At 29.4% G+C, this 26,572-nt stretch overlaps 1 protein-coding gene across 1 annotated transcript; it reads left to right on the top strand.

The window, feature by feature from the left end:
• The first annotated feature begins 16,825 nt into the window (after positions 1 to 16,825).
• LOC111625422 (techylectin-5A-like) lies at positions 16,826 to 25,830 on the top strand. The gene is made up of 8 exons (XM_023368563.1): positions 16,826 to 16,958; positions 17,023 to 17,198; positions 17,268 to 17,373; positions 17,481 to 17,645; positions 19,207 to 19,454; positions 24,204 to 24,309; positions 24,417 to 24,581; positions 25,529 to 25,830. The coding sequence occupies exons 1-8, from the start codon at positions 16,826 to 16,828 to the stop codon at positions 25,777 to 25,779; spliced, it is 1,350 nt and encodes a 449-aa protein (XP_023224331.1). The 3' UTR covers positions 25,780 to 25,830.
• The last annotated feature ends 742 nt before the right edge of the window (positions 25,831 to 26,572 follow it).

Raw genomic sequence — 26,572 nt, 5'->3', positions numbered from 1 at the left:
GTCTCACTTCAGACCATCTTAAATGTACTGTACATGTAAACTGAATGTGTATAATAGGATATGAAATAAAACATTTTGTTAAATGAGACCAAAAACATCGCATAACAAATATTTTCAATTTCCTAAAGCAAGCAATTTTATATTTTCATATATGTTAAAAAATATAGTAATTTGTGATAATTAAAGATTCAAGTAATATTATATACTTGAAATCTTAAAAAAATAAATTGTAAATGAGACAAAACTTTGTTTATAGTATTTTCTGGGATAACTTTCATACATAAATAATATAATATAAGTTAAATAAAAATTTATATAAATAAATAATAAATATACATTTTATTTGATTATTTCTGATAATAAGAAGAGGTTGTCTAAAAGTAAAGTAACACATTTTTTTCCAAGAATGGTAGGAAGGAATGAGCTGAAACAAGGTGGATGGATAGTCCTGTTCATAATCTTTGAAATGATCACAAGGCAAATAAAATGGTGCTGCCATCAGCAGCTGAGTTTAGTTACAAGATAGTGGCACTGTGTGAGAGTAGTCTACCATGGGCATCTGCAAATTTTTTCAAGCAAAAATCATTAAAAAACAAACATTTGCTGCAAATAATCCAAGCTCCTGACCGATGGAGTTCTTTTGTTGCACAATGAAACCAGTCCCCACAGTGCACAGTAATGCTTGGATGTGCCACGATCATTGGATAACTATGCCTCATTCCCCATACAGCTCTAATTTGGCACTGCCTGATCATTTGTTCAGCCCCCTGAGAAAACATCTTTTGGGAAAACATTTCAATACAGATGAGAATGTTCCTGGAAAATTCAAAGGTTGTTCAGGAATTTGGACTCTGACTTCAACACTATAAATAAACTGAATGACTGTTGGCACAAGTGTCTCAATAACTATGAAGACTATGTGAAAAAGTAGTTTATATTTCCTTAATTCTTCTTGTATACTGTCAACATTCTATCATTAAATTTTTTATAAAAAACAAATATGTTACTTTACTTTCAAAAATCCCTCATACATATTTTTAACGTTTAATGTAAATCCTGGAGAAAATATACTTTAAAACATTTAATAGATTAATAAAAAAGTCACTTATTACAGAATCATATTTATGACTTCTATAACAAGCTATCTTTGTAGTTTTGTTTTACTTATTCAAATTAGATATGAATAATAATAATAAATTTAAATTTCAAATAATCATTTTATAGAATGAGGGTAATGTAATTCATTTATATGAATCCAATTAAATTAAAAAATATTAAATTAAAAAATTTAAATCATATCAATATTGTATTGCTCCAAATACAAGTTATATTTTTTTTCAAATATTAGTTACAAAACTATAATGGTTCATAATTTTATATGTTATTACAATGGTAAATAAATTATCAATTATAATAGTTTATAATCACTTTATCTATTACAGTCACCTATACTATTGTCATTTTAAGACAAATCTTCAATTATTTTAATTATTTTTTTATATTATTATTTACATAAAATTTATTATTTCTCTTTTATTTTATATCTTCTTGATAATATAAATGTACAGAACTATGATCAGCTAATAAAAAAAAAATTTGCCATATGACAAAAATATTTATAATTTCAAGATAATGATAATCAAGTACAATTATTCTAAAGAAGAGAGATTCAATCAAGATTAAAAAAAACACTCAACATTCAACTGCAAAATATTTAATAGAATTAGCTCAGAACTTTGAACTTTTTGGCTCAATTTTGTTAGTTTAATATTAAAAAAAATCTATAGCAAAACATTTTCAAAATGATTTGCCATTAGAGAATCTACTAATTACATGGATCAAACAAGAATGAATCATTTTCTACCAGATAATGACTATAATAAAATAGAAACAAAATTACAATTATCCCATGTCAACCAATAATATAATTATGCTAAAGAACAACGAAAAACAAGAAAGATTAGTGACAACAGATTATGGAATGAATCATTCATTCTTACTTTCAGGATGAGTCAAAGTTGTTTAACACCCTTATAAAATATAATAGAAACAAGTTAGAAACAATGCCTGGAGACAACCATGTTTGTATGTATGTCAACTAAGTGGCCACCATTTTGAATTCAGCTCAAAATGTTTAAATGGAAGTGGAATCATATGATACATGAAATGAGGTTATAATTTTGAGAAATAGTGAGTAATAGTAATAGTGCACTTATTCTCTGCCTAACTTTAATCTGTGAAAAGTTATTAAGAAATAAATCTAACCAATTTCTCTTTTTCTAAGTGTGTTAAACAATGCCAAGAGGGCAAGAGGGATGCCTCTAATCTGTGAATAATGAATCCAAATCATTCTGATGTCTGGAGGAGAGAAGTTCACATGAAATTGAAAATGATTTTAATCAATAATATTCCTATAGATATTGTGATGCATGTGGCAGTTGTACAATTGCTGCAGAAGTTTTGAGAAACTGGATCAGTCAAAGATATAACCCATGATCTGGGTTTTAAATGAACTTTTCTCCCTAGACATCATGATGATCTGGAATCATTATTCACACATTAGAGGAATCTCAGTATTGTTTAACACACCTACAAAGAAGAAATTGGTTAGATTCATTTCTTTATAACTTTTTACAAGTGATAGGTGAAGAACAAATGAATCATTTCATTTCTCTCAAAATTCTAGTCTCATCATGTATTAAGTGACTCCATTACCATTTAAACATTTGAGCTCTATTCAAAATGCAGCTATCCAACTGACACATAAAAAAAATGGTTACCCCTATATAACATGTTTCTATAATGTCAAAATTTTTCCTTCCCAACTCAGATTGATTTATAAGTGTATTAAGCAACTTTTAACTCACTCTTTATATATTTTTGCTATAAGACTAAATGTCTTTTTCTTTCTTATCAAAAAAGCTAATAATGAGAAGAAAAAGAATATCAAGATAATGAAGATACATATAGGGATGCATCTTAATTATCACACTCGAAATGCCATTATAAAACTTCAGTGAATTAAACTGCCAGATTCAACTTAATCTAGAATCTTGTTCCCTCCGATTAATATCTATTTAGTTCTTTGATAAATATAATTCATGGCAAGAAGTTTGAGGATAACAAAAAATAATTTCTGAAGTAAAAACATGATTGTAAAAGGACTTGGTACCATGAAAATACACAGGGTCTCGCATGTCAGTGATATAAAGCCACAGATAAAACAGAAAATTATGTTGAAAAAAATAGGCCTTGGCATCATAGTAAAAATAAATCAAAACATAAAATTTCTTGTTGTAGTATACTGAAAAGGTTCTTTATAGAACATTTGCAGTCTCACTTCAGACCATCTTAAATGTACTGTACATGTAAACTGAATGTGTATAATAGGATATGAAATAAAACATTTTGTTAAATGAGACCAAAAACATCGCATAACAAATATTTTCAATTTCCTAAAGCAAGCAATTTTATATTTTCATATATGTTAAAAAATATAGTAATTTGTGATAATTAAAGATTCAAGTAATATTATATACTTGAAATCTTAAAAAAATAAATTGTAAATGAGACAAAACTTTGTTTATAGTATTTTCTGGGATAACTTTCATACATAAATAATATAATATAAGTTAAATAAAAATTTATATAAATAAATAATAAATATACATTTTATTTGATTATTTCTGATAATAAGAAGAGGTTGTCTAAAAGTAAAGTAACACATTTTTTTCCAAGAATGGTAGGAAGGAATGAGCTGAAACAAGGTGGATGGATAGTCCTGTTCATAATCTTTGAAATGATCACAAGGCAAATAAAATGGTGCTGCCATCAGCAGCTGAGTTTAGTTACAAGATAGTGGCACTGTGTGAGAGTAGTCTACCATGGGCATCTGCAAATTTTTTCAAGCAAAAATCATTAAAAAACAAACATTTGCTGCAAATAATCCAAGCTCCTGACCGATGGAGTTCTTTTGTTGCACAATGAAACCAGTCCCCACAGTGCACAGTAATGCTTGGATGTGCCACGATCATTGGATAACTATGCCTCATTCCCCATACAGCTCTAATTTGGCACTGCCTGATCATTTGTTCAGCCCCCTGAGAAAACATCTTTTGGGAAAACATTTCAATACAGATGAGAATGTTCCTGGAAAATTCAAAGGTTGTTCAGGAATTTGGACTCTGACTTCAACACTATAAATAAACTGAATGACTGTTGGCACAAGTGTCTCAATAACTATGAAGACTATGTGAAAAAGTAGTTTATATTTCCTTAATTCTTCTTGTATACTGTCAACATTCTATCATTAAATTTTTTATAAAAAACAAATATGTTACTTTACTTTCAAAAATCCCTCATACATATTTTTAACGTTTAATGTAAATCCTGGAGAAAATATACTTTAAAACATTTAATAGATTAATAAAAAAGTCACTTATTACAGAATCATATTTATGACTTCTATAACAAGCTATCTTTGTAGTTTTGTTTTACTTATTCAAATTAGATATGAATAATAATAATAAATTTAAATTTCAAATAATCATTTTATAGAATGAGGGTAATGTAATTCATTTATATGAATCCAATAGATTATTAATACTATTTAAAGTTTACACTTACTTCTTTTACATTTATTATTCTAGTTTTATCATCATTATCAATTTCTTCTGGAAAATTGATATCTGGCAATAATAATAATGAATTAGATGTCTCAGCTTCTTTGATTTCAAAAGTTTTAGTATCAGTACATAAAACTGCAGAATCATTTTTATCTCCCCTAATGATATATCTTTGGAAAAAATCAAACTTTTATTGAATTATAATAATAATTACTAATAAAAACTATTATTACATTAAAAAATATTTAACATACAAAAGAAAAACTATTATTTAATATTTTAAATATTTTTTTATGATAAGAAAAATATGTAAAATATTTTTGAATAGGTAACTTACAAAATTTGTAAGAAAACATTCTATTCTGACAAAAATAATCAACAAATAATAGTTAACTTACAAATTTAATAAGTTATAAATATTTATAAGGGATGCACTATTGAAAGTACAATGAATTATCTGTTTCTAAACTCAGTGTTCAAGAATGTTTACTTTAACTGAAATTGATTGTTTGTTTTGTCTTTCTTGAATTTTAACCCTTAAAAATAAATTTAAGAGGTTAAAAATATTAGAAAATTGATGTTTATATTTCTGCTTAACTTGCAAATAATCCAAGCACATTTTTGTACAGTTTTCCTATATTGTTTAAAAATTTTGATGGATTAAACAATATCCACATAAGCAATTTCACTGTGAAATTTAAATGCTTTTGGCACTGTACATGTGCAACCTAAAAAACCAATCTACTCTGCACAATTTAGATGCTCAAACTGGATATACTCTTACATCACACAAATCAGATGCAGCCAATCAGCAATGAGTAAATGTCATCAGATGATTTGACATCATTTTCTACAAAACAGTTCAATGGACAAATGCAGTAACTGAAGTTTGCAATTTTCCTTTTCCAAGTTCCTTTTATAAAAAATTCTTTTCCTGGAATAAAAGGGATGGAAAATAGAGATGAAACATAAGAATAATAAATTGATGTTTTGTTGGGCTGCAATTTGAAAAAGTTGTAGACTTATAAATTACCACTGTCGCCCATCTGTCTGTCAGTCCTTCCTTAATCTCAAGAACAGAATTAATTAGATTAAAGTTGAGAACAGAGATGGAAAGTTTAGGAGCAGGAGGCCCCAATTAACTATATACAAATTTCTGGTTTGCACTAGAAGTTATGTTATTTTAATTCAAAAATCTTTCCCTCAATGAAGTTAGATATATAACCAACACAACTTTATTGCTAACAGGAAAAGTATGGTATACAGGAGCAAGACACTACTAATTTGAAGTTTTTAATTTTATTTTTTACTCTTTCTGTCCTGTGGGCACTAAGAGGGCCTCATTTAGCAAGCCCATTATGGGTTCAGCCAGGCCTGTAATGAGACGACCAGATGGTGAGGGTTGGGGCCAACAAATCTGGTTGGACCACCCTCGAAAAATTCCTGAGGATTTTTCAACCTGTCTGGATTTGATCCTGGGGCTCCAAAGCAGTAGGCTGCCACCTTAACCACTTAGCCATCTGGCCATCAAACTAATTTGAGGTGGAGAGCATATACAGGTAACCCCCGTATAACACGATAGTTACGTTCCAAAAAATTGCCGTGTTATGCGAACCCGTGTTATACGAAACAAAGAACTAATACAAAAAGGAGGGTTAGGTTCCAAAAATTAAAAACATGCTAGTATATTTCATAATTAAGATAAATATCTTCATTAAAATTTTTTTAAGTGATACATATTAATATAAATTAAACAATATTTTCTTCGTCATCACTAAAAACACTATTAATTAACCGAGAGCGTTTTCTTTTTGGCAAGTTATCCTTATCCTCTGAGCATTTTTCTGCATTATCTTCAGATCCATGCTTTACCTTTTGCAAAATGTATGTAATTTTAGATTGCTTGCTTCTAGTTAAAAGGTCTTTATAAATTTCCTTATATGGTGCTAAGCACTTATGAAGAATAAAGCAAGTATGGAATAAGGGAAAAACATTCGGCAACATCAGAACCAGAAGCGTCGCGATCTGGCAACATTGAAACAAGTTTCAAGAAGGACCACCTGTATCGACAGAAGGCGAGAAGAGAAAATTTACATACTTAAGTACTAATAGTTCACAAAAATAATAATTTTCGTGAACTATTATTACTTAAGTATGTAAAAATTTATTACATTTCCTGTTGTACGAGGGTTTTACCCAATTCTCGAACCGTGTCAGAGTGAATCCGTGCTGTAGAAGTGCCGTGTTATACGGGGGTTACCTGTACAGTCAAACCTCAGTTTATGAAATTAATTCATTCCTAAAAGTTGTTTGGAAACCAATTTGCAAAGCAATAGAACAACTTGTTCGCTGGGGAGAGCTGCATAAGCTATCCTTCAGCTCTGATAAATCAGAGGCTCTGATGGTGGCCCATACTGGAGTGTTGGCACGCCAACCAATATACCAGATCCAGATAACCCCATTCAAAGGGTGAACAAGTGCAGTACAGGCTGCACACAAAACTGTATGTGAATGCATGAGTGTTGGATCTGGGAGTGAGGAAGGCTAGGAAGGTGAAGAAGGCAAGGAAGGTTGATCCCAATTGGGTTGTATTGCCAGAACCAGAGCCAGAGCACTTAGCCTAGGTTTGACTTTATATGTCCAAGCACCTTGGTGGTTATGGGGTGGCAGACCAGACCTATGATTAAAATACAGTCTTTTTGTAGTCTGTAGTGCCATTTGGCAGGGAAGAGGCAATTTACTTAGAGTTGTAAATATGAGGTTGGAAACCAATTTGCTCTCAAATGGAAACAAAATTTTCCCATAAGAAACAATGTAAAATGGATTAATGCATTTCCGACCCCCAAAACAAAACTTTTTTTTTTACAGATATATATATATATATATATATATATCTGTAAAAAAAAAAGTTTTGTTTTGGGGGTCGGAAATGCATTAATCCATTTTACATTGTTTCTTATGGGAAAATTTTGTTTCCATTTGAGAACAAATTGGTTTCCAACCTCATATTTACAACTCTAAGTAAATTGCCTCTTCCCTGCCAAATGGCACTACAGACTACAAAAAGACTGTATTTTAATCATAGGTCTGGTCTGCCACCCCGTAACCACCAAGGTGCTTGGACATATATATATAGAATAAATAAAAATATTCTGTCACTGCCAATCAAAACCAACACTTTAAAAAGAAGTATTATAAATAAAGACTCAACTTTGCCAAGGTAAAATATAACCAAACCTATCAAGACCAACAAGTACTTTGACAAGCAGTATTTCACAAGAAATGTAGGAATAGTTACAAATAATTCAAAATATATGGTAATTACAGAACCACAATATGATTAATGTATTTTTTGTTAAATAATTTCAAAATTTAAAAAATTCTGAATGAATGTTAGAAGATCAACAATGCAAGGCCTAAAAATCATCACCACCAAAATAGTTGATATCAATTTTTCAATGGCCAAATCTGAATTTTTGACATCTGGATTTTCAATGCTTCACTATATAAGTAATATTCTGCATTTGTATATTTTCAATGTACTACAGAACTATTCCACTCTTACGAACAAATAAACTTAGTACTGTAATGCTTTAACATAATTTAAACCAAATTAAACAGAATGACCAATACTACATTTATGCTAATGGCTATTGTATTTTAGATATCTGAGACTATGCCATTGGCCTAAAAAGTGTATTTTTTATCTTTCTTAAAATGTCTTAAAATTATAAATTAATCAATACAATGTATTTTTGTATAAAAATTCAATTTACTTAGCTATTCTGTAATAATTTAATAAAAAAATATGTATGTGTACAATAATTTTAATAATTAATTTTAAGTAAAAAGTTCTGAAAATTCAAAAGTTACCTTTTTCCTTTTAATAATTCATTTAAGAGAGAAGAATCAAGTTCCATTAATTTTAATCCATCATTCTGAAAGTCTTCTGATCCAACTAAGCATTGTGTTACATATTTTAAATCTCCATCATCTAATTTTGATAAATTAATCATATGCTGAACTTCATCTATGCTCCTAATAATATAATTATAATATTAAGAAAAAATTTGAGAACAAAGCATATTATTTCAAATTTATAAGTTTTAAAACTGATTTCATAATTTTGGATATCTATTATCAAAACTATAAAACTAGAAAGCAAAACTATAATGAAGAAATAAAAAAATATCTTATACTGATTTGTATTGTCTTATTTTGTAAACTAAGTTTATAAAATGTATATTGCTCCAAAAATAAGAGTCTAAGCAAGATCAACCAAATTTAAAATGAAGTACAAATTATAGAGAAACTTTCATTCAATATATATAAAGACTAATTAATAAAATATTAATAAAAAATTTGTATAGTAAAATATGTGATATTGATTCTTTGATTTATTATTCATTTACTTAGTAAATGATAATAAATGGCTAGTCAAAATAAAGTCAAAGAATTGATATCAATTTCAAAAAATTATAAAATTATATTGCCTTTTATCAAAAATATTTTTAAAAATCTTGTACAGAAATTTAGAATATTTTATTGTAAACACAATAATTATTCTTACTTGTTAGATTCATATTTATAAATAATTAACTTTCACTTGGATGCTTGAATAATGCAAAGGCTTTGCTTCTGTAAATTCTTTAAGTGTTGTAAGTCAGGTTTTCTTTGTCTGTGCTGCTTCTGGACTTTGATGTTTTAAGATTGTTGTGGGTGATCTACTTTTAAGATATGCAACTGTAGCTCTAGCTTTAGTCCATAATATTTTATAAAAATTGTGCATTCAGTATTGTCCATAAGAGTTCAACTGCATTTTTCTGCAAGACATTTTGTTGAGGAGTATCAGTAACAGTTGGCTCATGCTTGATTCCTTCATTAGAAGTAATAATTGAAACTTATAACAAGTATATTCAGTACCATTATCTGTTCAGAATCTCAATTGTTTTCTTACATTTTTTCTCTCGATCATAGTTAAAAATTCTTTAAATTGGTCAACAGCATCACTTTTATTTTATAAGTATACAAATATTTTTCTAGCTGCATCAACAATGAATGTGATGAAATACTTTGCATCTGAATATGATAGCATTGCAATTGGACCACAAATATCCAAATATATTAGTTCAAGTGGGTTGATTTTTTTGCTTTCTACCTTTCTGAAATGGAACTCCAGTATTTTTTCTTAGTATAAGGCCTTGTATACTTAGAAAACCACTTATGTATCTGTTGTATACTGGAAAACCATTACAATGAGTCTGATGATTGTGCTTCTGAAAAATTTATCCTTGTCACCATTTTGTGTTTAACTAATTTGAATAAAGCATTATAGTGTAATGGCCCATTCTTTGATGCCAAATTTCTGCTTCATTTTGACATTACACTTTTAAACTGCTTCTCTTATTTTTCTGACATTTACTATATATAATCTTCAATTCAAGAGTTTGGTATGCAATCAGGAAAAATTTTTATGAAAAATAAAAATCACCTTCACAATCCCAGCAATGTATTTATTAATAATAAAAACAGTTAAATTACAACACACTACACTGGGAAATACATAATAACAAACACAGATCCAACAACCAATGTGAAAAAAACTAAAAATTATCTCTGGATAAACGTTTTCTAACTCAAAGCTTTGAGTTCTTCAGGTGCTAAAACCTGATGGAATATATAGATAGTTCAGAACATAAAAGCTATTTTGAAAGAAACATAAATTCAAACCATCATTCAAATTATAAGTATAAAAAAAGTTTTGATCAGTTTGCCTGATCAAATGAACCACCATTCAAACTGAATGAAATATATACAATTTTGCAAAAATATATAATTTAAAAAACAATGTATGAATTAAAACAGACAACAGATTTAAAATAACATTAAAAAAATCATTCTAGCACACAACATAACTAGATAATATTTCATAAACAACAAAAACCTTTTTTAACATAAGTGAAAATTTAACAACACACCAATGTTTTCAGTCACAAATTGGGTCTTTGTCAGATCAATTGCAATTCCAAAAAGAATTGTTTAGTAGAATGTTCTTTAAAGTTATTACAATTCCACTTGGGGGACAGAAAGAAGAGTTATGCTACATCTCCCATTTAGCCATGCAGCACTGCTATCCTCCTGAACTCATCAGGTGCTTTACACTCTGCCAACAGCAGCATATGGATCTGGTTATTACACTTAATAAGTCCTATAAAGTGGTTACCTATGACAAGACTTTCTCCAACATCTGTAAGATTATTATCCAAACGGATAAGATAATTCCAATATCATTTACAGGAGAACAACAACGTTTTTTTCAGTGACCAAGAATGCCAAGGACTAATCTGACAGTAAAATTTCCTATCAGGTATGTATACCATCACCACCCAAGATAACAGTTAATCATGGTTTGCCTATGACAATGTCCATATTGCTTTTGATCAGGCATGTCTTTTACACCAGTGCTCTGACCTGGCCCCTGTCAAATATTCAGTGTGTATTGAGATTTAAAAATAATCTACAAAATAAGCAGACTTTGTCTCATCTGTATGAAAGGCACTCTACAAACTTTCATAATTTTCCTATAATTTTTTGTTTATTTTAATTTCTTTTACATCTCATCTCACCTTCTGCATCACACATATGTAAGAATCCATGCATACTTTTGTTTGGTTTGTTTTAATTTAAATATGTATTCTATAGTTTGTTCCATTTACAAAACCTGAAGATATCCATTAATATGGTGAAAACGTTTGTTTTACATTTTTACATTAGAATTTTTGGTCGATTTTACCTACGTGCACCGTCATGGCCATGGTTGCAACTGTTCATGCTCCCAACTGACTCCTCCCAGAGGGGAGCCGCTGAGTGTATAACGTCACTAGTTATCAATTCATGGTAGTTCTTGAACACACGTATCAATAATTAGTGACACTATACACTCAGTGGCCTGCTGGCAGCTCCCCTCCAGGAGTCAGTTGGGACGCAAACAGTCGCAACTGCTGCCATGACAGTGCACGTAGGTAAAATTTAACAAAATTTTTCATTGCTGGTTTTGAATATTTTAGTGTGCTAGTCTTTTTTTTTTTTTTTTTTTAAGTTTAGACTGAAAAGATGATGATGGATATGATAGTATGGCCTCAGAATCCATCGCTAAAGCCATGTAATGTACAAGAGGATGAGATGTAAAAATATTTCAGGTTCCAAAAACTATTTTAATGAGATTATCACACTGAAAATGGCACTGTCTGCATGTTTCGTGGTAGAAAGTAGTATCAGATTGTCATGTAAACTGTGGGTAAGATGTACACCGTGGGTGGACCTGTACAGAATATTCAGAAGAGGCAGATTATACATTTGCAATTTTTGCAAATAAACATCTTCACTCTTCAATGCATAAATGTTTAAATAAAATCATGTTATGCTATAATTTGTCCTGTTTTCTTTCTTTTTTTCATAAAATCCCACTTATCCCTCTATATTATAAAATATGGCTCTCAAATAATAGAACAGAACCATATCTCTCATTCAGAGCTAGAATATAACTTCGTTTCTCTTCAAAATTCATAACTTTTTAAACTTCATTTACAGAAAAATATTTATTTTATTTAAATGTCATAAGACAGTAAATATTAAAAAAACCCGTCTTACGCAAACATACTTATAAAGAACAACTGAATGTCTTCACATATACCTAATCACACAAAACAAAAGTGACACAAATGAATACATTACCGCTTCTTATTTCCCGCCATTTTTTGTTCATTTAAAATTCGCTTCAAATTCCCGACGGTAGATGGCAGTAAATAGCAATCTACAAATTTGAGAACTTCGCATACTTCTATATATATTCTGGAAAATTCATTATATTATCGAATCATTTGTTTTCAAAGAAAAAAAAATAACAAATATGAACATAAATTAAAAACAAAAAATATGAACATAAATTATTTATAACCATTTAAATACAATTTTTATAATTTAATTTAAAATATTTGCAATAATTCGTATAATTGGAAAAAAATATGATTATAACCTGTTATATACATTGCTACTCAGTGAATTTTCTTTCTATTTCTTTTCCCTTTATTTAAATAAATATTGGATCATCGAGAAAGTATTGTCGGTTCTACAGTATTGGCGCATGATCCCTTTCTAGAGACGGCCGGATTGCCGAGCAGTCAAGGTGGCAGCCCACCGCCCTGGGGGACCCGGGATCGAATTCGGACGGGTCGAATAATCCCTAGAAATTTTTCGGGGGTGGTCCGTCCGGTGCTCGTTTTTCATCACCCGGTCGCCCCATTGTGGGCCTAGCTATACCCACAATGGGCTTGCAAAAAAAAAGAGGCTGGGGTTCGGCCAGGCCCACAATGGGGCTGCCGGGTGGTGAGAGACGGGGCCGACATATCCGAACGGACCACCCCCGAAAAATTCCTGGGGATTTTTCGACCCGTTTGGATTCGAACCCGGGTCCCCCAGACCGGTAGACTGCCATCCGGCCGCTTCTTGTATCATGTTGGCAAGTGTGTTGAACACAATAGTTCTTATTTCGATTAAATACGTTGCTTGATAGTGGAGTTATATTTTACAATTGACAATTAAAAAACGAAAATACTTTCTTGATGACCCAATACACATTAACCTTGTTTAATAAGGCGGCCGGATGGCCGAGCGGTCAAGGTGGCAGCCTACCGCTTCGACTGAAATAATTAAATCCTAAATATGCGGCCGGATGGCCGAGCGGTCAAGGTGGCAGCCTACCGCTCTAGGGGACCCTCGATCGAATCCGGACGGGTCTAGGAATCCCCAGAAATTTTTCGGGGGTGGTCCGTTCGGATATATCGGGGCCCCGTCCCTCACCACCCCGTCGCCCCATTGTGGGCCTCGCCGAACCCATAATGGGCTTGCAAAAAGAGGCCCTCTTAGTGCCCACAGGGCGGAAAGAGTACTAAAAAAAACCTTGTTCAATAACGAACAGATTTTAAATTACTATGTAAGTGAGTATAACCAATTGTATTGTCCGTTTTAGACGAGTTCATAAGAAACTAGCTGTGTAATTGAATATATTCACTTAAGAATTTAATACCCTGTTGTTACTGAGTCCATTATTGAACACTGTTATAGAGCGCAATAGAATTTACATTCAGAAACAAAGCTTGCCTGAGCTTGCTCGTAAAATTATTGTTATATCGTAATCATACCGTTTCTTTAAAGTCGCAAGGAAACTACTCAACCAGTATTATCAGTCCTTTTATAATTATTGAAATTTTTCCTTTATATATTGAGAGTTAATTACAAATTTTTGTAATATTATTCTATTTTCGTTATGGAATTTAAATACTCTACGAGTTTGCATGATATTGCTAAGAGCTCGAAATACAAATGAATATAAAACGAATCAATATTGAGTATTTTATAAGGCACTGGTGCCAATTCATATTTCCCGCGCTGCTTGAACATCCGCCCATGCTTATGATCATGTAAAGAACAATTTTAATTTGTATATTAGTTTTGAAAATCTGTATCTATTACTTTAATTTAAAAAACAAAGTAGAAGTTTGTAATATTGATAACCACGAGGAATAAGGATTCATCTTGAGTAATAGGATTTATTTTGAGTAATAGGATTATAAAAATTTTCCCATTCTCATACACGCTGGTCGATCCCACTGCAAGTTGGACTCGTCCACAATGGAGGTAATTGTAGTCATCTAGTCTTAACACGCTGTTATCTCTAGTTAAAAAATCAATCAATCTAACAACTAAAAATTGAGTAAAAATTGTTTTGCCCAATTATTTTTGCCTTTCAACCAATTAATTATCTTCATTCTCTGGTGGTTGTGGGCGGTTATCATGAATACAGTTCAAATAGGTATATACTAGGGTGACCATCCTTCCTACTGTGGGAGGATATGTCCTACAATTAAACCTTTCGTCCTACGTCCTACCGCCTAACAGAAATGTCCTACTTTCACAGAAACTACTTCTGGGCCAATAGGTACTCATTAATAATAACAATAAACTTTTTTTTTCATATTTTTATATTAAATAATGGGTACAATTGCAACAAAGAGTAGAATTTAAAACAACAAGAGTAGTATATCAATTTAAAATTATTTATGTATCAATTTTTAGTGTTTTGTGCTTTTTTTACTACCGATTTTTATTGTTTTAAGCTGGGTTGTCAAATGACCTACTGGGAAGCATTATAAAACTTCAAAAGTCCTACTTTGACTATGTCAATATCTGGTCACCCTAGTATATACAGTTATTAAATTAACAAGCATGGTAATTTTTTATGGTTGCATATTATTATTATTTTCTTTTTAACTCTGTTTCCGTCGTGGACACTTATAGAACCCTTCTTTCACGTCCATCATAGATTCGGGCAGACTCACAATGGGCTGATGAAAGACAGGGCCCGAAATCCTGAACAAATCTCCCAAGAAAAATTCTTGAGGCCTTTGATCACTAATTGGTCCTCACTACGTCAGCCACCATTACCTTTTAGCAACATTGATTTAGCAAAGCTGCCTTCGAAAGTGATATTAGTTTGAAGAGGAGACAGTTTTATATATTAATTAATTAAAAATATCCAGCAATGAATTGCTTAATTTTTCCGGCAACATGTGGTAGCGCCGTCTGTTGTGATGTTTTATTATTAAAAACTTTTTATATTTTTAATTATTATAAAATGGCAAAAAGCTTAATTTTGAGGGTAGAGATTGGTTTTATAAAAAAAAGAATAAATAAAAAATAAAAATTGTAAATGCTAATAACGAGTAAAATCGTCATTAAGTCCGACCCTACTCAAGATACGACACAGAACCTCCTTTATTTCCCCACCTCGTCGACCTTTAATCTCTAAATTTTAATAGCATCAATGCTCCTAATTCGTGAACTTCCCTGAAAAATTTCAGAAATTATTGACTAAAAGCATAAGAGTTATTAAGCTTCAAAGAAGATGAACAAAATCGTGCTTCTCACATACACACTAACATCCATACATACAGAAAAAAAAACCCAAATTTTTCTGCATTTCTCGATGTTTCCAGGTATTCTGAATCCAAAAATGTAAAAATCATGGGGGCCATTTTTTCGACCTGCCTCTATGCTTTCCCTCTGTTATATATAACAGCCGGGAAAGAAAAAACGAGATCAGCGAGTTATAGCAATCGTATAAAGGTAGCTTTAGGTTGGAAGTATGATTTTCAATTTTTATTCAGTTCTCTGTATTTCTATTATGGGAAAATGATAATGGTAAAGTGCAAATTTTGCTGCATTCTTACGTTAGACGGTTGATTTACAGACTAGCACGAATGCTTGGTGTTTACACTGCTCTTATTTCTAGAGATAATTTAAGATTAAATTCATGAATTGTTGTATTTTTTGTATTAACATTGTTGTGTTTCTATTTACATACCATACACAAAAAAATGATAAGTACTATAATATGTTTTAAATTGTAGTAGTTTATTTTAGTATTCAATCACTCCTCCTTTGATTTGGTTTCTTATCTACTGCAGTAGATAAGAAACAAAGCGCAGTAATTTGGCGATCTAGTGGAAAAATAGTACAGTACTTCAATAGACTATAAAGACACACACCTGCCAAAATACTTGTAGTATAATGAATAAAGTGCATATAAGTAATTCTAAAATAAAAGATGACTAATAATAATAAATAAAGATTTGTTAAAATGAAATAAAATCAAAATATAATAATTTAAAAATGTTAAAATTTATTAAATTAAAGAATGCCTTCGAATTTTAAAGGTAGGCAGGCTACTTTGATCTTTATGATGTAAGAATTCCAATCATTTAATAATTCCCAGTTTTATTTCATAATTATGCTTTACAGTTTAACGGCAATTAAAAATTTATCAGTTGCAACACATTTTTCAGTTTATTTCTGGAAAATGTGTTACAAAAAAACAAAGTTCAACTTTCAGACTACACCGTGGAATTACCTAAATGTGTTCTCAGAAAAAGATATGTAAATGCGGGAAATAAGTTATGTAGAGTCAGGAAATTAGTTACATAGAATAAATGCTGTAATATTCCAATGAAATAATAAAATTTATCAGATATGTAGCATATTCTGAGAAGAGCGATAAAACTTTTAATATAAACAAGATCAAATACATTTATACTTATATAAAGGTGATTGTTAAGTTTAATATACAGTATACAGTTCACAAAATGAAGATACAATTGGTTCCACGTTTTTCGTTAATCATTATTTTGTCTGTTTGTTCATATCATGTCAGTTCTCATTTTCCCATTTCTGAAGTTACTTCTAATTTAAAAATTATTGACAATTTGCTTCAAAAAGGTAATACATTTAATTATAAAATTAGGATTAGAATTATGTAAAATGTAACTTTATCAATGAACAGTTATAGAATACGTGGAGAAAAGTAAGGAACCGTATCCGGGTCCAATAGACTGCAAACACGTTCAATCTAATGGCAATAATAAATCTGGTATTTATAGAATTTGGCCTTTAAATTGGGTAACTGTTGGAAGTTTTCTTGTTTATTGCGATATGGAAATAGACGGAGGAGGGTGGACGGTAATATATTAATTTTTAAAATTAAACATTTAAAATATGTTTAAAATTAAATGATAAATGATATTTTAGGTTTTCCAAAGAAGAGGGGATTATAAACAACCTAAAGATTATTTCTTTAAAGACTGGGAGCAATATTCATTGGGATTTGGTAAATTAAATGAAGACTTTTGGCTAGGTGAGTAATCTGAAACTAGTTTTATCTGATGAAGTATGAACAAATATTTAATTTGATAACCTTAAATGTTAAAGTTTAATAGTTAAATGTTTATTTACCATGTCTAGGTAATGATAAATTATTTGCTTTGACAAATCAAGCAAACTATTCTCTAAGAATCGATATGAAAGACTTAGAAGGAAATAAAAGATATGCATTTTATAAAGAATTCTGGATCGAAAATGAAAGACAACAGTATAAATTGCATGTTTCTGGTTTTGAAGGAGATGCAGGTAAAAACTTTTATTATAATAAAATGAAATATTTTCGTTTATAATATAAATGTTATGTTATTTTTATCTAAATATTAACTAAACTAAACACATAAAAGCATAAATAAATAGCGAAAATTAAAAATTAACCTCTAATTTTTCATCAGTTTTCTTAAAGCTATTATTTAAAGAGAAAATTCTAATGATTCTAGTATGATTATCTATTATATACGTATATAAAAACTAAAATTATATTTTTGTCTAACAATTAACTTATACGTTTTCTTTCGAAGGATATTACTGTATTCACTATTTATTCTACTCAATATTACTAATATTGATTCGATCTTTTTACAATTTATTCTATTCACTTATTATTTATTTAGGCTACTATAAACTTTACTAATTAGTCTAGTAAAAATTGAATCATTATTTTATACCTGATTTTGTTATTTTTAACATTTATGAAATTGTTAGAATTTAAATACCTTTAGGATATTGATAGGAAGCGCCTAGAAAAAGTCACGGAGAGCAACCCACCTTTGTGATTTTTTCTATGTGCCCCTTATCAAGATCCTAAAGGTAGGCCTATTTAAATTCTAAATAAGCAAATAAACAAAAATCATAAGGTTACTTTATATAAACGATAAATTTGAAGATTAGTTATCTTTAACATCACATTTCCTTAACAAGTGTAGAATTTCCTTTAAAATTTACATAAAATCTTGTGTTTAGAGTTTGGCTCCATCTCATAACACAGTGGTGTCCTGTGGCCCTAGTAATCAGGTGTGGGCGACCTTTCTACTATAGAAGATTGCTCACACCTTATTAATTTAATTATATCACAAAATAAATTTTAATCTATAAGGCTACCCCTCTAAACATTAAAATGCATTGTCATCGAACTTTTGTATGCCCTTAAAGTTTCAGACTTCTATCTTAATTAGATATGAATGAAATTTGAGTTGCAAGATGTAATGACGATACAAAGTTAAATAAAATCGTTTAAAAATTAAATATTTTTTTCATAATTTTTCTTGATAATATAATAAAGTTCTTATAATAAAATTATCATATAATAATTTTCTAATTTATTTATATACTTGACAATGTATTTCAATTACAATATTGTTATTTCAAATGCTTTATTGCAGAATGTTTTTATAGCTTACAACCATCACATTAAATCATTTCTAATTCTGATATCACATAATTTTATTTTGTTTATTTTCTTATTAAAAATTGAGGACAGTTTTTTTTCTGAAAGGTTATTCTAGATGTAAATGGAAATTTGCTTTAAAAAATTCAAATTTAAATTTTATTAATTAACATTAGTTAAATTAATTAATAATTATAATCAAATAAATAATAATAATAATATAGTGGTTTAATTATATAAATTTTATTTTTCTTTGGTATTATTATTCATTATTCTAACAACGCTTCGTATTTAAAAATTAGATTTTTTTATGTACAAAATTTAAGAATAATGTAATTATTTATTCTAGAGTAATCTACATATATTTTGCAATATTATTCAAATTAAGCTTATTTAATTATGTAAATTAAATTTTGCTTTTAGGCGATTCCTTCAGTAATCTGAATGGCATGAAATTTACTACAAAAGATAAGGATAATGATATCTGGAATAAAAATTGTGCGGAAGAATTTAAAGGCGGCTGGTGGTATTCTAAATGCCATGGATCGAATTTAAATGGACTTTATTTGAACGGATCCCATTCTACATACGCTGATGGAATCGAGTGGGTGACTTGGAAACATTATAATTATTCATTACCCGAAGTAAATATGAAAATACGAAGAATAAATTAAAAATATAAACAAGTAATAAAACAACAGACAAAAATTTTGAATTAACATTCAAAAAAGAAGGAAAAATGAAGACTTTCTTTTAATTTTTTTCTTTTTTTTTGAGTGTTTTTTTCTATTATAAAGAATTTTTAATTACAAATAACGAATATTATAAAATTATTTATATTCGATTAATAGTGATTCAACGTTAATTGCAATATGGTATGTTTGTTTAGTAGATAGGAGCGATTCGTTCTGATAATTAAACGTGCCCTGCAAGATTATTACAAGAACTCACGACGTGTTTAGCATGGAAAATTATTTAGGACAATAATATTTTTTGGTTGGTTATTAGTGAAGCATTTATTAATATAAACATTTACATCTCAGTGTGTAAATGACCAATAAGAAAGTTTCTGAACCTTGCATCACTCGTTCGATATGATCAAACGAATGAGTCATGGGTTGGAAATTTCTAATTCTAATAAATCAAAATCGATTAGAATTAGGAAGTAAAGTTATCTCCAGTGTAGAAATTATCTAAGAATAAAAATATTATTAAAAGGTTTTTTTATTTCGCGGATCTGGATTTTTAAAATCCAGATAATATTTTTATTCTTAGATAATTTCTACACTGGAGATAACTTAACTATTAAAATTCTAAAGCAAAAAATTGCTGGATCTAGCGTTGTTTTCGAGAATTTTTGGAAACGAATTTTTCCACAGAAAAAGTATTGTTTTTAACTCCATTTGCAGGAGTCGCGTGCGTAACTAAAGGTTACAATCAGCCTTAATTAAGGCTTTCTCATTTTACGAGATGATAAAAATTCTTGATAATAAATAACAATAATTTATAGTTTAATCGATTTTAATCATAAAAATTTATCTAGTCACTCGAATTCGTGTTTGAACAGCCGGATTTTTTTAAATAATTAAAAATAGTTTTTTATGTACTTGTTTTGAAATAAAGTCTTTAATTTAAACTCGTTATTAAATATAGTTTTATCAATGCATTCGACCAAATAAACAATGTAAGTAGATGTGTATTCGGAATTCAGTTTGAACGAACAAGAATGTCTTGAACAACTGTTTTTTTTTTTTTACTCTTTCTGCCCTGTGAAGAGGGCCTCTTTTTGCAAGCCCATTATGAGTTCGGCCAGGCCCACAATGGGGCTGCTGGGTGGTGAGGAACGGGGTCCGACATATCCGAACGGACCACCCCCCGAAAAAATCCTGGGGATTATTCGACCCGTTCGGATTCGAACCCGGGTCCCCTAGAGCGGTAGGCTGCTATCTTGACCGCTCGGCCATCCGGCCTTTGAACAACTGGTATCATTACATCCTTAACGTCACAATTACTTTTTAATTCTTATTGTTTGTACACGCAATATTTGTTCGTTTAAAGTTTGGAATTTTGAAAACAAAAATCCTTAATTCAAATGTTCAATAAAAGAATATACGGTACGTTCATATAATATGCACTTTACCAGATAAAACTTTGTAAACTTCCTGAAAAGATAACCGAAACTTGTACAAAAAGCAATTAACTTTTCTTATATTTAATTGGAACTTTATGAAAACAATAATATTTTGCCTTACGGTAAGCGGAAGGAACATTGTCGTTGATACGTTCTTGGAGACTGATTTTATACGACGTATATACAATAGAATCAATTTTACCTTGAGCTTATTGATATAAGTGAAAGTTAAGTTCTACGCCATATTTCTGATCAGAAGAAAAAATTATTGCCAAACTTCTAAATAAAGACCAAAACATTTCTAATTTTAACCATCGAAATGTATATAAAGAGTTTTCACTCTTTCAGACTTGGCGATTTTTTCAGTATGAGTAAATGTCAATGAAGAATGGGTGGTAGTGAGCTATCTATTATCAGAAGATGCTATAAATTATATAATTCTTCGTAGTTTTTCACTAGAGAAATAAAAATCGAGTCTGCCATGGTAAGAGAATTGTGCACAAATTAAAGTGTTATCTTTTAAAAACGAAAATAAAAAAGCGACTTGTGTTCATGAATAGAATATCAGGAAGTTTGAAATGCCAGGAGCTAGGCATCTGGTAACCTTGTCAGTTCAAGGCAAACAGGTGCATTTTAGTGGCCCCGACCAGAATTGATTTTTTCTCTCATCAACGTTATAACGAAATGACGCAGTGCACTATGTATATACAGAGAGATTGTAATTAAAACACTCTCCTTTAATGCTGAAAGATATTAAATGCAACTAAGTTTGGTATGGTAACATTTTAAGACATACGAAAGACATTTCCGCAAAAAAGTACTTTGGCGCTGAAAGCAACAACATTTTACTTATACAAACACTTGCTATACAGAGATCTTGGCAATACAAAAAATGTTGCTCGATGTAAAGGCCATTCTAAAGGCGTAAAATGATGGAAAACTGAATTCAGTGTGTTCAATGATCGACTGTTGAACACTGCCTGTGAAATTCTCATTCTGTGATGCCGAGGAAGACTATGAACTCAAATAAGGTACCTGATGGGATTATGGCCAACGTGACATGGCCATTTGTCAGTGCTGGATGTAGTGCATATGGAAAACGAAATATAGCGTTGGCATAGTTTTCTACACTTGTGTCTAGAGTCTAGACACACGTGTAGAAATTGTGCAGAACTCGCTAGGGTATAGACTCTAGAGTCTAGACCCTAGCGAGTTCTGCACAATTTACTGTTGGCAAAAAGTGGAAAGAACATCATGTCACCATCGTTTTCTGGAAATTATGTTGCTTGAAGTATGCATTTATTTTGATATTTAACTCAGGCAATGTCGTATTTGTTCTTATTTGTCCATTGATTTTATTCACTGGGCTACTAGTGGACGTTCTGACTAAAAACGATTAATTTAATTAATTTAACGATAAAAAAATGAGTACTATTTATTTTAGATAGTTTTTAGAGTGTATTTTTTTATTACACTCACTTGTCATTTTGCAAAGTTGCAAAATGATAAGTATAACTCTTTCAAAAATATGCAGTTTTGAAAAAAAGAGGTCTGGTTGCAGTTAACCAATAATATGATAAGAAAGAATAGAAAGAATACGTTGCCCAATGGAATCACTTATACGAATACGTTTAACAAAAATAATAAATACTAAATTTTAATTTGGAGAACGTAGAACGTATATTTGTGTTGTTTGTCTACCAATCTAATCTAAAAGACGTATAATTATATTATTTATCTTTTAATCTAATTATTTAACCAAGACACTAGCTTTAAACCTTATGTAATTGCTATGATTATTTCTGTAATAAAATTATTTATATTCGATTAATAGTGATTCAACGTTAATTGCAATATGGTATGTTTGTTTAGTAGATAGGAGCGATTCGTTCTGATAATTAAACGTGCCCTGCAAGATTATTACAAGAACTCACGACGTGTTTAGCATGGAAAATTATTTAGGACAATAATATTTTTTGGTTGGTTATTAGTGAAGCATTTATTAATATAAACATTTACATCTCAGTGTGTAAATGACCAATAAGAAAGTTTCTGAACCTTGCATCACTCGTTCGATATGATCAAACGAATGAGTCATGGGTTGGAAATTTCTAATTCTAATAAATCAAAATCGATTAGAATTAGGAAGTAAAGTTATCTCCAGTGTAGAAATTATCTAAGAATAAAAATATTATTAAAAGGTTTTTTTATTTCGCGGATCTGGATTTTTAAAATCGAGATAATATTTTTATTCTTAGATAATTTCTACACTGGAGATAACTTTACTTCCTAATTCTAATCGATTTTGATTTATTAGAATTAGAAATTTCCAACCCATGACTCATTCGTTTGATCATATCGAACGAGTGATGCAAGGTTCAGAAACTTTCTTATTGGTCATTTACACACTGAGATGTAAATGTTTATATTAATAAATGCTTCACTAATAACCAACCAAAAAATATTATTGTCCTAAATAATTTTCCATGCTAAACACGTCGTGAGTTCTTGTAATAATCTTGCAGGGCACGTTTAATTATCAGAACGAATCGCTCCTATCTACTAAACAAACATACCATATTGCAATTAACGTTGAATCACTATTAATCGAATATAAATAATTTTATAATATTCGTTATTTGTAATTAAAAATTCTTTATAATAGAAAAAAACACTCAAAAAAAAAGAAAAAAATTAAAAGAAAGTCTTCATTTTTCCTTCTTTTTTGAATGTTAATTCAAAATTTTTGTCTGTTGTTTTATTACTTGTTTATATTTTTAATTTATTCTTCGTATTTTCATATTTACTTCGGGTAATGAATAATTATAATGTTTCCAAGTCACCCACTCGATTCCATCAGCGTATGTAGAATGGGATCCGTTCAAATAAAGTCCATTTAAATTCGATCCATGGCATTTAGAATACCACCAGCCGCCTTTAAATTCTTCCGCACAATTTTTATTCCAGATATCATTATCCTTATCTTTTGTAGTAAATTTCATGCCATTCAGATTACTGAAGGAGTCACCTAAAAGCAAAATTTAATTTACATAATTAAATAAGCTTAATTTGAATAATATTGCAAAATATATGTAGATTACTCTAGAATAAATAATTACATTATTCTTAAATTTTGTACATAAAAAAATCTAATTTTTAAATACGAAGCGTTGTTAGAATAATGAATAATAATACCAAAGAAAAATAAAATTTATATAATTAAACCACTATATTATTATTATTATTTATTNAAAATATATTTAAAATTAAATGATAAATGATATTTTAGGTTTTCCAAAGAAGAGGGGATTATAAACAACCTAAAGATTATTTCTTTAAAGACTGGGAGCAATATTCATTGGGATTTGGTAAATTAAATGAAGACTTTTGGCTAGGTAAGTAATCTGAAATTAGTTTTATGTAATGAAGTATGAACAAATATTTAATTCGATAACCTTAAATGTTAAAGTTTAATAGTTAAACGTTTATTTAACATGTCTAGGTAATGATAAAATATTTGCTTTGACAAATCAAGCAAACTATTCTCTAAGAATCGATATGAAAGACTTAGAAGGAAATAAAAGATATGCATTTTATAAAGAATTCTGGATCGAAAATGAAAGACAACAGTATAAATTGCATGTTTCTGGTTTTGAAGGAAATGCAGGTAAAAACTTTTATTATAATAAAATGAAATATTTTCGTTTATAATATAAATGTTATGTTATTTTTATCTAAATATGAAATAAACTAAACACATAAGAGCATAAATAAATAACAAAATTTAAAAATTCATCTCTAATTTTTCATCACTTTTCTTAAAGCTATTATTTAAAGAGAAAATTCTAATGATTCTAGTAGTATGTATATAAAATTATTGTAAAAAAAAAATTATAAACATAGTATATTAAGCGTGATCATACAAAAATTACAAAATTAAATTAATTCTCCTGGAATGTCTTTGTTATTTCGTTGAAATGCTATATTTAAATGATTTTAATGCGTATCAAAGGAATGCAAGTAATAAACACATGCAGTTCGTATGACACTTGCCAACTTCAACTCATGTAAATTTAAATCACAAAATAAATTTTAATCTATAAAGTATAAAGAGATATATAGATTTAAAATTAATTTTAAAGTATTTATAGGATATTATTAATTGATTTTTTTTAAAATTTGTATATCATAATTTTTGTAATAAATTTACAAAAAACTCTTTTATTGGTTGTTTTCCTGATTGGTAGGAGTGGGCCACCCCTCTAAAACATTAAAATGTGTTGTCATCGGGCTTTTGTGTCCTCAAAGTTTCAGACTTCTATCTTAATTAGAGATGGATGAAATTTGAGTTAAAAGATTTAAGAATGATACAAAATTAAATAAAATCGTTTAAAAATTATATATTTTTTTTCATAATTTTTCTTGGCAATATAATAAAGTTATTATTATTATTATTCATATTTCTAACAACGCTTCGTATTTAAAAATTAGATTTTTTTTTATGTACAAAATTTAAGAATAATATAATTATTTATTCTAGAGTAATCTACATATATTTTGCAATGTTATTTAAATTAAGCTTATTTAATTATGTAAATTAAATGTTGCTTTTAGGTGACTCCTTCAGTAATCTGAATGGCATGAAATTTACTACAAAAGATAAGGATAATGATATCTGGTATAAAAATTGTGCGGAAGTATTTAAAGGCGGTTGGTGGTATTCTAAATGCCATGGATCGAATTTAAATGGACTTTATTTGAACGGATCTCATTCTACATACGCTGATGGAATCGAGTGGGTGACTTGGAAACATTATAATTATTCATTACCCGAAGTAAATATGAAAATACGAAGAATAAATTAAAAATATAAACAAGTAATAAAACAACAGACAAAAATTTTGAATTAACATTCAAAAAAGAAGGGAAAAATGAAGACTTTCTTTTAATTTTTTTCTTTTTTTTTGAGTGTTTTTTTCTATTATAAAGAATTTTTAATTACAAATAACGAATATTATAAAATTATTTATATTCGATTAATAGTGATTCAANAAAGACGTATAATTATATTATTTATCTTTTAATCTAATTATTTAACCAAGACACTAGCTCTAAACCTTATGTAATTGCTATGATTATTTCTGTAATTCCTTTGTAATTTTTTAAAAAATCTTTGTTATTTTGATTTTTTCTTCCCGGTGAGCACTAAGAGAGCCTTTTCAATCATCACCATTATGGACTCAGCCAATACCACAATGTAAACGGCCGAGTGGTAAGAGACAAGGACCTGATGTATTCGAGACAGACCCGAGCGGTAGGATAACGCCTTACCGTCTCGGGCATCCGATCGTCAATACTGTGAATTTTACAATGCAAGATATTAAATTTAAAGTTAACATAACAGTTAGCCAACAATACGGTAAAGGGAAAATTGTCATTCTGTGACAAAATTTTGCGTTTTGAAAGAAGTAATGTATTAGAGTAGAAATGGCAAACAACGGATGAATATTAAGAAATACACGAGCAATATGCTTTAGTGTATTACTTGTACTAAAGCTAAATGCTCTCACAGGATAAGTAAATTTAAAACTTTCATCAAATAACACTTTTTTGATATACTTTTTATTTCGTATTAAGTATCTGGTCAAGATCGAAGAA

This window comes from Centruroides sculpturatus, unplaced genomic scaffold, assembly GCF_000671375.1.
Source record: "Centruroides sculpturatus isolate CEXI.00-Female unplaced genomic scaffold, Cexi_2.0 scaffold431, whole genome shotgun sequence".
NCBI classification, from domain to species: domain Eukaryota; kingdom Metazoa; phylum Arthropoda; class Arachnida; order Scorpiones; family Buthidae; genus Centruroides; species Centruroides sculpturatus.
The sequence above is the reverse complement of the archived record's forward strand: the minus strand, read 5'-3'. Positions and strand labels throughout refer to the sequence as shown.